The sequence below is a fragment of the Glandiceps talaboti genome, chromosome 11 (assembly GCF_964340395.1).
Source record: "Glandiceps talaboti chromosome 11, keGlaTala1.1, whole genome shotgun sequence".
Lineage (NCBI taxonomy): Eukaryota > Metazoa > Hemichordata > Enteropneusta > Spengelidae > Glandiceps > Glandiceps talaboti.
Genome location: NC_135559.1, coordinates 5,548,550 through 5,561,692, shown reverse-complemented (window position 1 = coordinate 5,561,692; position 13,143 = coordinate 5,548,550). Strand labels below are relative to the sequence as shown.

Sequence of the window (13,143 nt, the reverse complement as noted above, 5' to 3'; positions counted from 1 at the left end):
TAACTTGCCTTGGGGCGCATCCAGTCGTGCTGCCGGCATGTGTGAATGGAGTGTTAAAAATCAGTCATGAAGCCTTGGGGGAAAACTAACGGACAAAAAGCTGGAAAAAACGTCTAATGACAATCAACAAAGCATGCAGGATATTCAAAATATTTGGTAGAGGGTAAGTAAGTCAAATAAAGTCAGTCTTGGAAAAAAATGAATGAAAGGTAATAAATTTGCAATAGAAAAAAATGTCTTCCAAAAAGTTAAAAATGTGAATTGTTAATCAGGAAAAAATACTGACGTCTTAGAGTGAATTAGTCAGTTGAATATATAAGCTTGCAAAATTTGTTATTAAATAACAAGCCATGCGGGAAGTGTGTCTGTCATGTTAGTTCTGGAAATACCTGTCTGATAGCTTAGTTGTAAAGTTATTTTTTCTAATAAATTCATTACCTGGGAAAACGTTAACATTTCAAAAAACTTAAAGGCAAGCAACAGCAATCGTTGTTTGAACATAACATAACATAAACAACAACAAAATAAAAATAGTATTAATACCAACTGCAATGCATGCAGTTTTATCTATTAGAAACTCATAGCTTTATGAACATAAAATATGCCCATTCTCAATTAAAAGTTCTCTTAACAGCATTCCAGTTTTCTTGTTAATGCATAAAAATAAATTTCAAATAAAAACAAGAAAATAAATGAAGAATATTTGCAGACGCATTACCCTAGTATTATTAGATGTCTCAAGCAATCAAAGCATTAGATAAAATATAGTTAATTATTCTATAATATAGTGGAATAAATCTTACCTTAACCTTACCATGCATTATCATATCAATTAATTTATGAATAAATCAAAACTCAACATGGCTTTCTTTAATTTATAGTTTGGTAAAACTGTCTTTTACTATATCCCTTGTTCAAGCTTCTTTCCTTTGGCACAGATGTTATTTCAGCACATTAGATTCATACATACCTAGTTATAACCTTAGATTAATATATTGGTTATTGCTTGTAACCACTCACTAAACAGGTTGACTAAGACTTAGTATTTATGTAACCATGAAAAACAACAAATCTCTTAATCTATCATAAGCCGAGTTCAACTTGTTTGTTTGTTTGTTTATATGTTGTAGTCTTATATTTGCCATCATTTAATTTAGCCAGTGACATAAAATCCATCCTTTGTCAACATTTTTCAGATTTGTATTTTGGGCTGATGGCCTTGCATGTATGTACATTAAATGACCTATGAAATATCTGCCATCATAATTGTATGATTCTAAGTGTTCAATATCTTTTTATTTATTTGGTAATTTGTCATAAACTGTGTTCTAAATAAGTTTCTTTTTGAAATTACAATATACATGTTGAATGTTGGTTGGGAAATAAGATATTTTATAGAAAAACTGACTTTTGGTGTGCAAACTCTGAGATGATATGTATGTACTCTTAACAAACGTAAATCAAATAAATATTAATCAACAATTTAACTTGTTTTACATAATAAACTCCACAATTGATAGATGGTGAAAACATATCTACAGACATTTTGAAAGGAGCAAAAAGAGTGACATTATAATGAATATTTAAATTAGTCAAAATTATATGGAGTTACTTGAACTTCAGACAAAATAACAACGAAAGTTAGTTAATCTTAAATGCCCAGTTCAGATTAGGCTTAAAAAAGAAGTGTGGAAAATCGTTGTCTGGCAGAGCAGATCCTATGTAATTCTTATGACTCTATTCATCCAATAATACTAATCTGAGAAATTGGAATTAACTCCCTAGCCATAATAAAAGGGTTTATTTCGCCATTTTTTATTGAAAGGATTGAACTGTGATCAAAGTCATTTAAATCTGTGCCAAAAGAAGATCTCTGTAACTGTCAGTGTCCGAGTTAAAAGCCATTTTGAGTTGTAATCACTTTATCAGCTACTTAATAAACTTCTGTACCTTCAAACAGTGCATTTGCATGGCCATAATCCTGACTACAGCAGAACAGAAGACAGGTGGTGGTGTAAACTGAACACCTCCAGTAGGGCCTGATAAATGGATAAGTGGTATTCCATCATTTCCTCCTGGCTGGGAGCCGTCGGCTAGTACCAGTACAATACATACGTTGATTAAACTCTGAAATATTAAAGGCACAGTTTGGATCAGGAGGCATGGAAAAAAGTGTTATTTGGAGGAGCAATGGAAACATTTGGTATGGAAATTACCCTATCTAGGCTCCACTGACAAGATATTACCAAACCAGAGTGAGCATTTCAACTAGACAACATGATGTTTTTTTACCTCTTACACAAATGGTTTATTTGTTATGAATTACAAAAAATACAGATACTGATAGTACAAAAGCATTAAAAATGATACATTTATATCTCACTGTGAATATGAACAAAAATCGACGTCACTGGTGGATGAAATAACGAAGATTCAAAAACAAAATTGTCTATTTGTGTTGACAATGAGATAAAATGGTAAAGTAGTATTTCATGTGGGTGCATGCTATCAGTGCCTGTGACATAACGAATAATGTTGCGAGATGTGAAGAACATCATGGCCCGTAATTCAAACTCTATAGTCTTTCTGCATCTAGTTTGGTAGTATATAATTACTATCAATATGCCAAGACTCTCTTACTTACAAATCATGAAATGATTACATACCTTAAGATGTGGAAGATGAGCAATGATATTCTGTTTGTTCATGGTAAGGAATATTCCCTTCAGGAAGTTAGCGGAAGACTCCCAATCCAGATGGCGCTGTCAAAAAAAAACTTGCAACGTTATGAACAGAAACATCTGATCAATTCATAATATCAACATGTTCTTTATGTCTGGTTTTGTCCCAAAATATGAATCATTTTATAATCATTTTATAATAATATGCCTCAATTAGTTTATGAAAATAACAATTATCTTCAATATGTTTTTGGTGTAAAAACAATGATTATAGTTAATTTACATTGTATTTACTATTATATACCAATAGCTAATGTTGATATGAGCTGTGTTTTTCACGATCATTTCCATGGACGGTAAAGTGTTGTATGTTAATACAAAATTAATCTTGCTACATAATGTAAATGACAACCCTTATAATACTTACTCTAAGAATTGGTTTCTTGAAGATTTTATTAAATAATTTATCTAATCTCTTGAGAATTAAATTGAGAGCAGGTCTCAGGGCTTCGTTGGTCCAGTCTATCAAGGGTAACATCTCAGTCATGTATCTGTAGTGAATTAAAATATTGTGTGGTAAAAAGCTGTGATCACTTTAGGAAACAACAGTGACATGAGCTATTTGTGAGCTAACACAGAAATACAGTATCAAAACTTAGGAGGAAATGATCTACAGCCCTTTCTAGGCAACCTCCCTTAAACAAATTGTTGACCATTTCTATTGTTATAATTGTAACTGTATAACAATACAAACAGTTGACAATATGTTTAATGGAAGTTCACTAGCAAGGTCCATACATCACTTCTGCCTACTTCATTAATGCCAGCTCTGTGCTAATAAGTGAAACTGAATGAAACCAATGTATTTTATTTCATTTAACATCCAAGTTTTCATAAAGATAGTAAATTCACATGGTATCCATTTCTCTTTAAAATATTAAAACTCCAGATAGTAAATTCACATGATATCATTTCCCTTTAAAACAAACTTCATCTAATAGTTGTGACTCCCCCCTATAACTCTACTGTTACCTCTGTATTCCTTTGCAGCCCATTGTGATTGGATCATATGGTGCCACCTTCAGCAAACTGTGAGCAATATCAGCTAATTTCTGTAAATACAATAGATAAGATGTTACAACTGAAAGACTGTTACAAATATTTTCACTTTTCAGCAACAAATTCATGAGATGAAAATACAGAACTAGTATGTATAAAGTTATATGAATACAGTGCTGACATAAATTGTTTGTCATATGTTTAAAATTATGAACTGTACTTTCTTTCAGAGTTTTCTCTTTTCATAAAAACTAGACAATAACTTGAGATCTGCCTTGCCCAGTTATCAGTCAGCACCAAACATTTTCTGGACACCTTGAAAAAAGTCATTTTGTTACAATACTTTCATGTCCTGTGACATCACAATCCTTACATGGCTTGAATAACATAGAAGCATATCCGAATAAAATGTAATTTAACTTTTTCTCTAAGATGTCTGACACTGATTCTGACAGAATACTGTACTGTCACAGATTAAGCAATAAGGTCAGTCATTAAAGTGCAGAAATTAAACAATTTCTCAAATCAGTTCAAATGAAGTAAATCCTTTGATAGTAATTGAAACTTTTCTCCTATCTGAAACTAGATTCCTCTTACCAGTTGACATTTGTGATCTAGTAAGTCTGGTATCTGTACACGTGTTTCTATCATCTGACGTAGTTGTTTCAGTCTTGGTGTGCACCAACAGAAAAACTCAGAAACAATGTTAAGTATCGTTTCCCTTGGCTTTCTAAATTCTGTCCTCATCTCAACATCATCCAGTTCTTCTTCATATCTCTTCCTTGTCTTTTCATCCATAAATCTGTGGATGAAATATTAATGTTTGAAAGTTCAAAGTTCCAAAATCGGGAGCAAGAGGGGATATCGATTCATGCATTGCCCTAATTAGGTTTCCTCCTTTCTCTTTTCATGCCCAGGCTACAGAAAGCACAACACTTGTTTACTATTATTATTAACACAAATAAAACAAATTGTCAATATAGAGTGTGACATTATCAAAAGATATGAATAGCTATAATTGGTGGACATAATGACATGGTGATGGATTGAACCTTGATGGGCAGTATTATAAATTACAAAAGAGTAGTATTATTAATCATTATCAGTGTTTTTATTAAAGGCGGTAAGCAGGTACAATGTATTATAAACTATGTCAGTTTTACAATATTCCCCCTTTCTGTTACCGTGGTTCCCAAACCTTAGTAAAAACACTGATGATAGTCAGTCATATGTCTCTGAACTAACAGAATAACATAAAAACCTAAATTTGAAATGATTATGATATTTGTATCCACTTATTACAGGCCTTGATCACTCGATGAGTTTAATTATTTAATGCTAATGTCTCCAGAAACTGACAGAATAATATAGAAACCTTATCCTGAGATCATCTCCTCTCATGATATCAACAGTATAGACATCTTCATCCACATGTGGTGACCTTGGACCAGTAGATCTCTTGGAAGGTTTCTTCAGTGAACTTGGTCTAGAACTTGCATTAACTGAACTTTTAAAACTTGATGCTGCATTCACTGTTTCAACTTTACGTATTGGACCACTCATGTTTCTGATTGAAAAAAAGGAAAAGAATAAATGAAATGGACCACTAGATAAACATACATATTAATCCTCTCTACCAGGAGGTACCTGTTCATATGAAAATAACTTCAAAACGTTTGTCACACTAAAAGTTTAGACATATTGCTCCTTCAAAGGAAACACCTAATTTTATTGGATAACATGTGAAATCAGAATAAAAGAGTTATATATCCATAATTGTACACATTTATGTCAGTTGTTTATCTTACGAAACTAGAAAAATTGATTGCAATTGTTAATGCTTTCATCCCATTTGCTTACTGAGGATTGGATGATTGTATCATCAAATATTAAGGAGCTGGGGAAGTATCAAGGGCTAGAGTGCTGTTGTAGGTCCATGCCATGGTAATTGTAAAACTTGGTACATAAAAACTACATTAATAAATTATATGAATGTGAAATATGCATTCTAGAATTATTGTAGCATAACATGTTCTAATATCATGGTACTTACCTAGCATAAACTTCAGTGCTGTTCACCAAAGCTCTCATTAATATGTACTTACCTAGCATAAACTTCAGTGCTGTTCACCAAAGCTCTCATTGATATGTACTTACCTAGCATAAACTTCAGTGCTGTTCACCAAAGCTCTCATTAATATGTACTTACCTAGCATAAACTTCAGTGCTGTTCACCAAAGCTCTCATTGATATGTACTTACCTAGCATAAACTTCAGTGCTGTTCACCAAAGCTCTCATTGATATGTACTTACCTAGCATAAACTTCAGTGCTGTTCACCAAAGCTCTCATTGATATGTACTTACCTAGCATAAACTTCAGTGCTGTTCACCAAAGCTCTCATTGATATGTACTTACCTAGCATAAGCTTCAGTGCTGTTCACCAAAGCTCTCATTGATATGTTGACATTTGCTATGGTGGCAACCTCTGCCTTAGCTGCTGATGGATTGTCTCTCTTTATGGTTTGTTGTTTGATATGTCTTAGATAGTGAGGCAAGATTGCTTCCAGAACAGTCTGAAATCATAAATATAAACACTACTTTTTAATAACCAACAATTTAATATATAGTTAACTTTTTATACATTACATTTGGCATAGTTTGTACATTCCCTGCACTGAACTGTCCAAGACACTTTTGAATGAAATTTAGTCAATCTGCATAGATGAACTTGTAGAAATACATTAGACATGGATACCTTACTGTCATCATTTACAGTTTGAATATTAATGAGGTAATTTGCATAATGAAATGTTCAAACTTACCATCATCTGTACACTCCTGTTGGCTTCTGGAGAATAAGCAACAACAGTTACACACATCCTGATTGCATCGGTAAATGAAAAGGTCACCATTGGGTCGTTGCCATAACAAAAGTCCTGTATGATAAACATTGTAAAAAAGACGATACGATATTTCAGTAATGGTTCTGTTGTTTTGTGCTGTTTCTAATGGAAATAACTTGATAAAACATACTGTATCAGTTGATCTCAGGCATTGAGAAGTGGACGGTAGAGTGTTTAAAAACTTGTTTACTGAATTTTGTTAAAATATCAACTAATGACAGTCTTCTTTTTTGTTTGTTACTATACTTTATACATTATATAATATCTACACAATATACTCAATACTCAAATACTACAAAGTATAACTGTTGTATTTCACTTTAAAGAAAAGAACTTGCTTAATAGACACCACTGACTTGAAGTTTATATTTATTTTAAAACTCAAAATATGGATAATGTAATTTTTTAGCCTAATTGTTCTCGTCTTCAAGAATGATTATTTCCATGATAGGGTAGTTTTCAGTTGAATCTCTAAGTTCTGAGTTGCTCACTTTGCATGTTACTTACCAAAGTTTTCAGTGGTTTTTCACCATTCACCAAATCCAATATATCAAGGTGATCTCTACTGTCTTTTTCCAATGAAAGTAACAGGTTAAATAATGACCTAGCTGGCACCTAAAAAGAGACATCAGTGTGTAACACATATCTGATTCATCAATTTACATATATATGACTTTGCATAAGTCTTCTTCTGATTGCACACCGATGTACTTCAAAAACCAGGATTTATTGTATAAGTAATACAGCTGCTTGACAAAGAGATAATGATACACATGAGGTAGGGGAGGGCAATTTGACTCAGATTCATTCACTGTGAAAAGGATTAAGGAATTGCATTACCTGGTATTCATCCTACTGGGAATACTAAAACAACAACCCTCCTTGATAAAAATTCAGAAATAACTTATTTTTGTAACTATGAATCTGAGTGCATTAATATTCATTCTCATATAATATAATTACAGTAAAACAAACCCAGAGCCATGAAATAGAGGCAAAGAACAAATGTAGCTACTTTAGATGTGCTTTAGATGTTAAATCATTACCTTGCCATAGATAATTGGTACTTCAGTAGGGAGACAATCTGCATCATATTGCAAAATGGAAGCCACACCACCAAACATCTGTACAATGAAATGTATGAAATGTGTGAGTTGATATTATTTGACCTGGATTCAAACACTTCAAATACATGCTAAATTCATTATTTCAATATATGGGAAACAACAGTGGCCTTTAAGGACTTGTAGTTTGAAAACATTATATTCATGTACATTGCAATGGGAAATATTACAGAAATCAAGATGGTCCGTCAAATTCAATTAGAGTCAACTAGGAAATCACACTTAATTAAATTAGTTAGTAAGGTTTCTTTAGCCAAGTGGTTTCTTTATATATTAAGTAGCAATCACTAATAAACATCAAGAGTTAAGTTCAGGTTCTGAATTGTAACAGATAATGTTAACTACATTCTTACCTGTAGAATAAAAGGTTTCCTGTGGAGTATGTAGAATTGTCGACAGGCATACTGGAATAGGATATAAGTAATTCAATTTATCATCCTTTTTTATGTGGACAAATCTATTTATTCCTCATAATATTTCAATGATGACAATTAATTTCAAATTATAGTGTGAAAAACAGACATTTCAGAGACATATTGCAGAACTGTTGTACATTTGAAAGCTGCTTGTAAGCAATCATGGTCAGGATCCAGTGGACAGGACATTTTCTTGAAATATCTAACCCCTGTATATTTCACATCAAATTAGAATTGAGACAGTTTATTGCCAGTCTATATAAACAAATTGTTGAACTTTTAAAATCCACTTTCAGGCAATCATAGCAAGTGGACAGGATAAAACCATTTTCTTGTGATGGCTACTTCTATACATTTTTACATCAAACATATGTTGAAACAATCTACATATTTCCAGTTTACATAAAACAATTCTTAAAGTCTGCACATGGGAAAATCTGAACAGTTCAGAATCAAGATACAAGATGTTGTTATATTAATTTAAATGTCACAATATACAAATTTTGAGACTCTTGATAGCTTAACAGCATGGCACAATTTTGACCAAAAATTTAGCCTGTTAAATTTAAGTGTTTAATACTCACCTCAATAGCATTTGTAATCATTGGATTTGTATGTTGTGTGGCATACACCTGTAGAACGGTTGGGATAATGTAGGTGTAACTGTAATACAAAGCAAATAGTAATTAATTTTTGTTCTAAAATTGGAAGACAACAAATGCAATTCAAAGGAAAACTAAAATATGCACACAATTTAAAGGTCATTCTGGTTATCACCAACTCCATGTTTAAATTGGAGAATATATTTTTCATGGTTCCAAGAGTCAATGGGACATTAATACATTTACATATAGTAACTTTGTAACATTGAGTTGGAAACGAATGTGATATTTCAATCTGTCTATTAAAGACCTCGATCATGCACTGATTTAATTATTCAGATTTAGTGTCTCTCTAAGGATGTACGCTTACCCTTTTGTGGCAAAGATATTCTTAAGATGTCTGGCAATGTTGATATAGGAAGCTATACAGTATCTCAACATGTGAGACTCTTCACAATGCAATAACAAGGCACCATTTATAACGTTTAGGAAGAGTTGAATATCCACTCCCCATGAAAAGTCAGTCGACATCTTACATACCATGGTTGTCATAAGCTGTAATGGAGGAATGACAACAGCAACTGTCTGTGTTTACTTTTATGTAATTTGTTATAAAAACGTTGTGTGAGATGTAGAATACATCATGTTGCCTAATTGAAACTATATAGTCACTGGTCTGGTAGTAAACTTTTGAACCAAACAGACTTCACAGTTGTTAGTCCGTCTTTGGAACAAACATTTACTTTTCATACAAATCTATTTCACTAAACAGCAAGAATGGTAAAAAGTACAGTAAGTAACACTTTATTGACTTGGTTTCTGTAACTCTATGTAATTACACCCTATATATATATAGAGTGTCAGGCTTTAATGACTTGGTTTAATTCTGTAACTCTATGTAATTACACCCTATATAGAGAGTGTCAAGCTTTAGTGACTTGGTTTCTGTAACTCTATGCAATTACACCCTATATATAGAGTGTAACCCTATGTAATTACACCCTATATATAGGACATCAGGCTAGAGTGACTTGGCTTCTGTAACTCTATGTAATTACACCCTATATATAGAGTGTCAGACTTTAAAGGGTTTTTCTTTCGTTTTTTTTTTTTAGGATACATTAGTCTTAAAATATATCTTTTCTCTTACCTTTGACCAGATATACTTATGCAGAACATCTAAGCCATACAATTCCTGTGTGGAAAGAAAAATACAAATGGTAATCAAGGATTTGCATATAAAATACTTATCAATTATTACAAAATAATTATACACTGTTCAAAAGAGGAATTTCTTTAAAAATACACAAAGTTTAAACTTCACAATTAAAGAGGCAGCTTTTCAAATGTCTCTGACATTTAAATAGCACTGCCACTGGTATTCAATTACAACATGCGTATATTTAATATAATTTACTGTACCAATCATTTATTACTCTGGTAATTGAGCGTTTGGTTTTCTAAGATTGACACAAACTAAAACTATTGTGGCAACATGTTGATACAACAGTGATAAGTTATTGAATGGATGTTGGTGTAATTATAGGCTCAGTTAATTCACTATCTTGATCATAGGGTGATTAAAATCATACAACAGAGGAACCGCTATCATCCACTCTAGTTTGCACCTATCTTAATAAAACGAAGGCTGGATTACCAGAGTCGTACCTTAGTTGAAAACTAAGTATTAGCTACTATGACCTTCAAATCACAATAGAGAAATAAAAGATATCCATATTTGCTATTTACTGCTACAACTTATGTTTTTATACACATGGAAAGTACTTTAGCACTTACACATAAAAGCCCAATCCGATGACATTAATCTGTTATCAATTAATTATGTATGCTTTGTTCCCTGACAGTTGTCAATATACAAACATTATAATATTTGGATCATGGATTGTTTGATAAAAGCAGATTACCTTTCCCATCTTTTCCATGGCATAGAGTGAAAACTCAGCATCCAGTGCTTTTCTGGGGAATGATGGAAGCCTCATCAATTCTGAATGTAGGAAGTTCATGTGAGTTGTCAACTTGAAAGGAAAAGAAAAAGTTTAAGTGAGCTGGGGAGTCTTAATGGATGGTTAGGTGGTGGACAAGTTTGAACCGTGTATTAATTATCATATACCCTGTATGTGTTTCAATGCAATTCATTGGAGAGTATGTGCACCAAACCCATTCAATAATTTTCCATATCACGCCCTGGCACACTTTGCCCAAATATGGCAAGTCACGTGCTCATCGATATCCGTTGCTTAGTGATTTGGCTTTGTCAATTCCTTCACTATTTTAAAGGGTTTTTTTTGCAAATTAAATATTTCACCACCATTTCATGCAATTCAAATTATGTTTCCGAGGCACTACATGGGGTATATGATAAACCTCGGTCTGTAAAACCATATCCTGGCCGTAAAGATCATTAATTTCATACACTCAAAGTCAAATAAAATTCCAAGACTTCTTCATTAGTTTTCCAGATCAACTCTGGTCATTTACAGTATTGACCAGCAAAATACATTTTATTTGTCAACACACCTGTTTTTGATACATATTTCTCACTTCTATAATTGACACTTTATGACTGACATTAATTGTTCCGTCGATCAATTTTCCAATCAGAGTTTCAATGAGTACATGAACCCTGTCATACATATCTCAACACAACAAAAAATCATGAAGATAAGATGTCCTTATGATGATTTGGATGAAAGCTGCATAGTGGCTTCAAAAAACTAGTTTCCAATAACTGAAGATGTCCTTTGTCCAACAAATTGAAAAATTGCTGACATTTCCGGATAGTCCCACACTTTCAAAGTTTCTCCCTTTCACTCAAGATTTGTTACAAATTACTGAATACTTACATGATTTGGTGGAGTACTTAGTAAAGTATATAAAGTTAGATAAACTCTTCCTATCTCTGCTAACTTCAGTGTAAAAGCCTGCAAGAGTACAGATTGATGACTAAGTTGTCTCTATGTATCAAACAATATTGATGTATATCAATGTATATATATTAAGCATATATGTACATTCAATCACTGCAACATCCTGAAAATCTGGAATAGTGGCTACAAATTTTCAAACTAAAAGCTCTCAAGTTTTTGAATTCTCTATCACTGGACAAAAGCTTAAAATCTGGATATTTTAAAAAGTAAACATTCTGTTGAACAATTTAAGAACCACTAACTTCAGACATCTGTATGCATAAAATACAATTAGGGAAAATGTAATACAATTATTTTGATATCTTGTATTGAAGCCATTATTAAGCAAACATTAGAACTGCTAAGACACCAGTGCAGTATGAAATATCAATGAAGCATGCAAATACAAGTAATATCAAATAACTTTGACTTCATACATAGCTGTCATATGGCATTTCATTGCTGCATTGAAAGAATACAATGACAAGGCTGCTCCTGAAATACAAGACTATAGAATTTCTCTGCTCATTTCTGTGATTTGACATTTAATATGGCAGTATTTTACGAAGTTACATATCTTGTTAATATTTTATAAAAAGTCATTTTCCTACCCATTTCTGTATCATAACAGAAGAGTTGGAAAAAAAATTATTATTAATCTGTCAGCAAAAAAAGCATGATTGTTGTTTACCTGTTTCTGTAATTGTGAATAAGCAGAATCTTTGTCCATCTTTTTTAGTACTAGCTGTGGACAGTATGACCTCCTGTATGCATACACATCCCTCACATATGATTTCAAGTCTAACAATTGATCTGAAAAATATCAAATATTATTATAAAAGGGAGCACATAAACAAATCTTAACAAAACATGTAGAGACAATTTAATGCCAGAACCAAAGAATACTGTTTGTACTTTATATCTCTATACATCTTCTGCAATAAATACATAACATGGTTGGATATTTATAATCAAGTGGCACTATCATTCAGGCATCATAACTATTTCAGTTACTTTTATATGGGTAGGATTAGTAATGTGATACCAATCCAGTAGTGTGGGAATTTACATTTACTGTTGTCAAATCTTGCCCACTAACTCCGCTCCAATATAACATTGCAGAACAATGTGGTGTCATCAGGTGGGGCTTTATAGACTAATGAAGTCAAACAATCTGAAATATAACATATTGTCTAGAGTTCTGACTTACTTGTTTTCTTATCTACAAGGAAGTAGGATGAGTAATCAGGTTCATCAATGTTGAAGAATTCTAAACAGTCTTGGTAAATCTGTTCAAACTGCATATCCTGATAGAAGAGATTAATGGTTTAAAATTTAAAATTAATTCATATACTCATAACTTTTACATTAAACTCATATCATATTTCTTATTGGTGAGAAAAACATGAAGGGGGAGGGGGTATGCATG

At 32.4% G+C, this 13,143-nt stretch overlaps 1 protein-coding gene across 1 annotated transcript in view; it reads right to left on the bottom strand.

Moving 5' to 3' along the window:
- The window catches only part of LOC144442395 (protein unc-80 homolog), a 135,734-nt gene that overhangs the window by 11,072 nt on the left and 111,519 nt on the right, over window positions 1–13,143 (bottom strand). The window contains exons 31-49 of the mRNA XM_078131729.1: window positions 12,925–13,021; window positions 12,406–12,527; window positions 11,652–11,729; window positions 10,713–10,823; window positions 9,938–9,982; window positions 9,158–9,342; window positions 8,770–8,848; window positions 8,123–8,173; window positions 7,692–7,769; window positions 7,153–7,260; window positions 6,565–6,678; window positions 6,158–6,315; window positions 5,116–5,307; window positions 4,338–4,542; window positions 3,714–3,793; window positions 3,109–3,232; window positions 2,667–2,762; window positions 1,951–2,127; window positions 9–29 (exon numbers count right to left, since the gene is read on the bottom strand). Coding sequence (XP_077987855.1) covers window positions 9–29; window positions 1,951–2,127; window positions 2,667–2,762; window positions 3,109–3,232; window positions 3,714–3,793; window positions 4,338–4,542; window positions 5,116–5,307; window positions 6,158–6,315; window positions 6,565–6,678; window positions 7,153–7,260; window positions 7,692–7,769; window positions 8,123–8,173; window positions 8,770–8,848; window positions 9,158–9,342; window positions 9,938–9,982; window positions 10,713–10,823; window positions 11,652–11,729; window positions 12,406–12,527; window positions 12,925–13,021 — 2,121 coding nt within the window. The remainder of the gene's footprint in view (window positions 1–8; window positions 30–1,950; window positions 2,128–2,666; window positions 2,763–3,108; window positions 3,233–3,713; window positions 3,794–4,337; window positions 4,543–5,115; window positions 5,308–6,157; window positions 6,316–6,564; window positions 6,679–7,152; window positions 7,261–7,691; window positions 7,770–8,122; window positions 8,174–8,769; window positions 8,849–9,157; window positions 9,343–9,937; window positions 9,983–10,712; window positions 10,824–11,651; window positions 11,730–12,405; window positions 12,528–12,924; window positions 13,022–13,143) is intronic.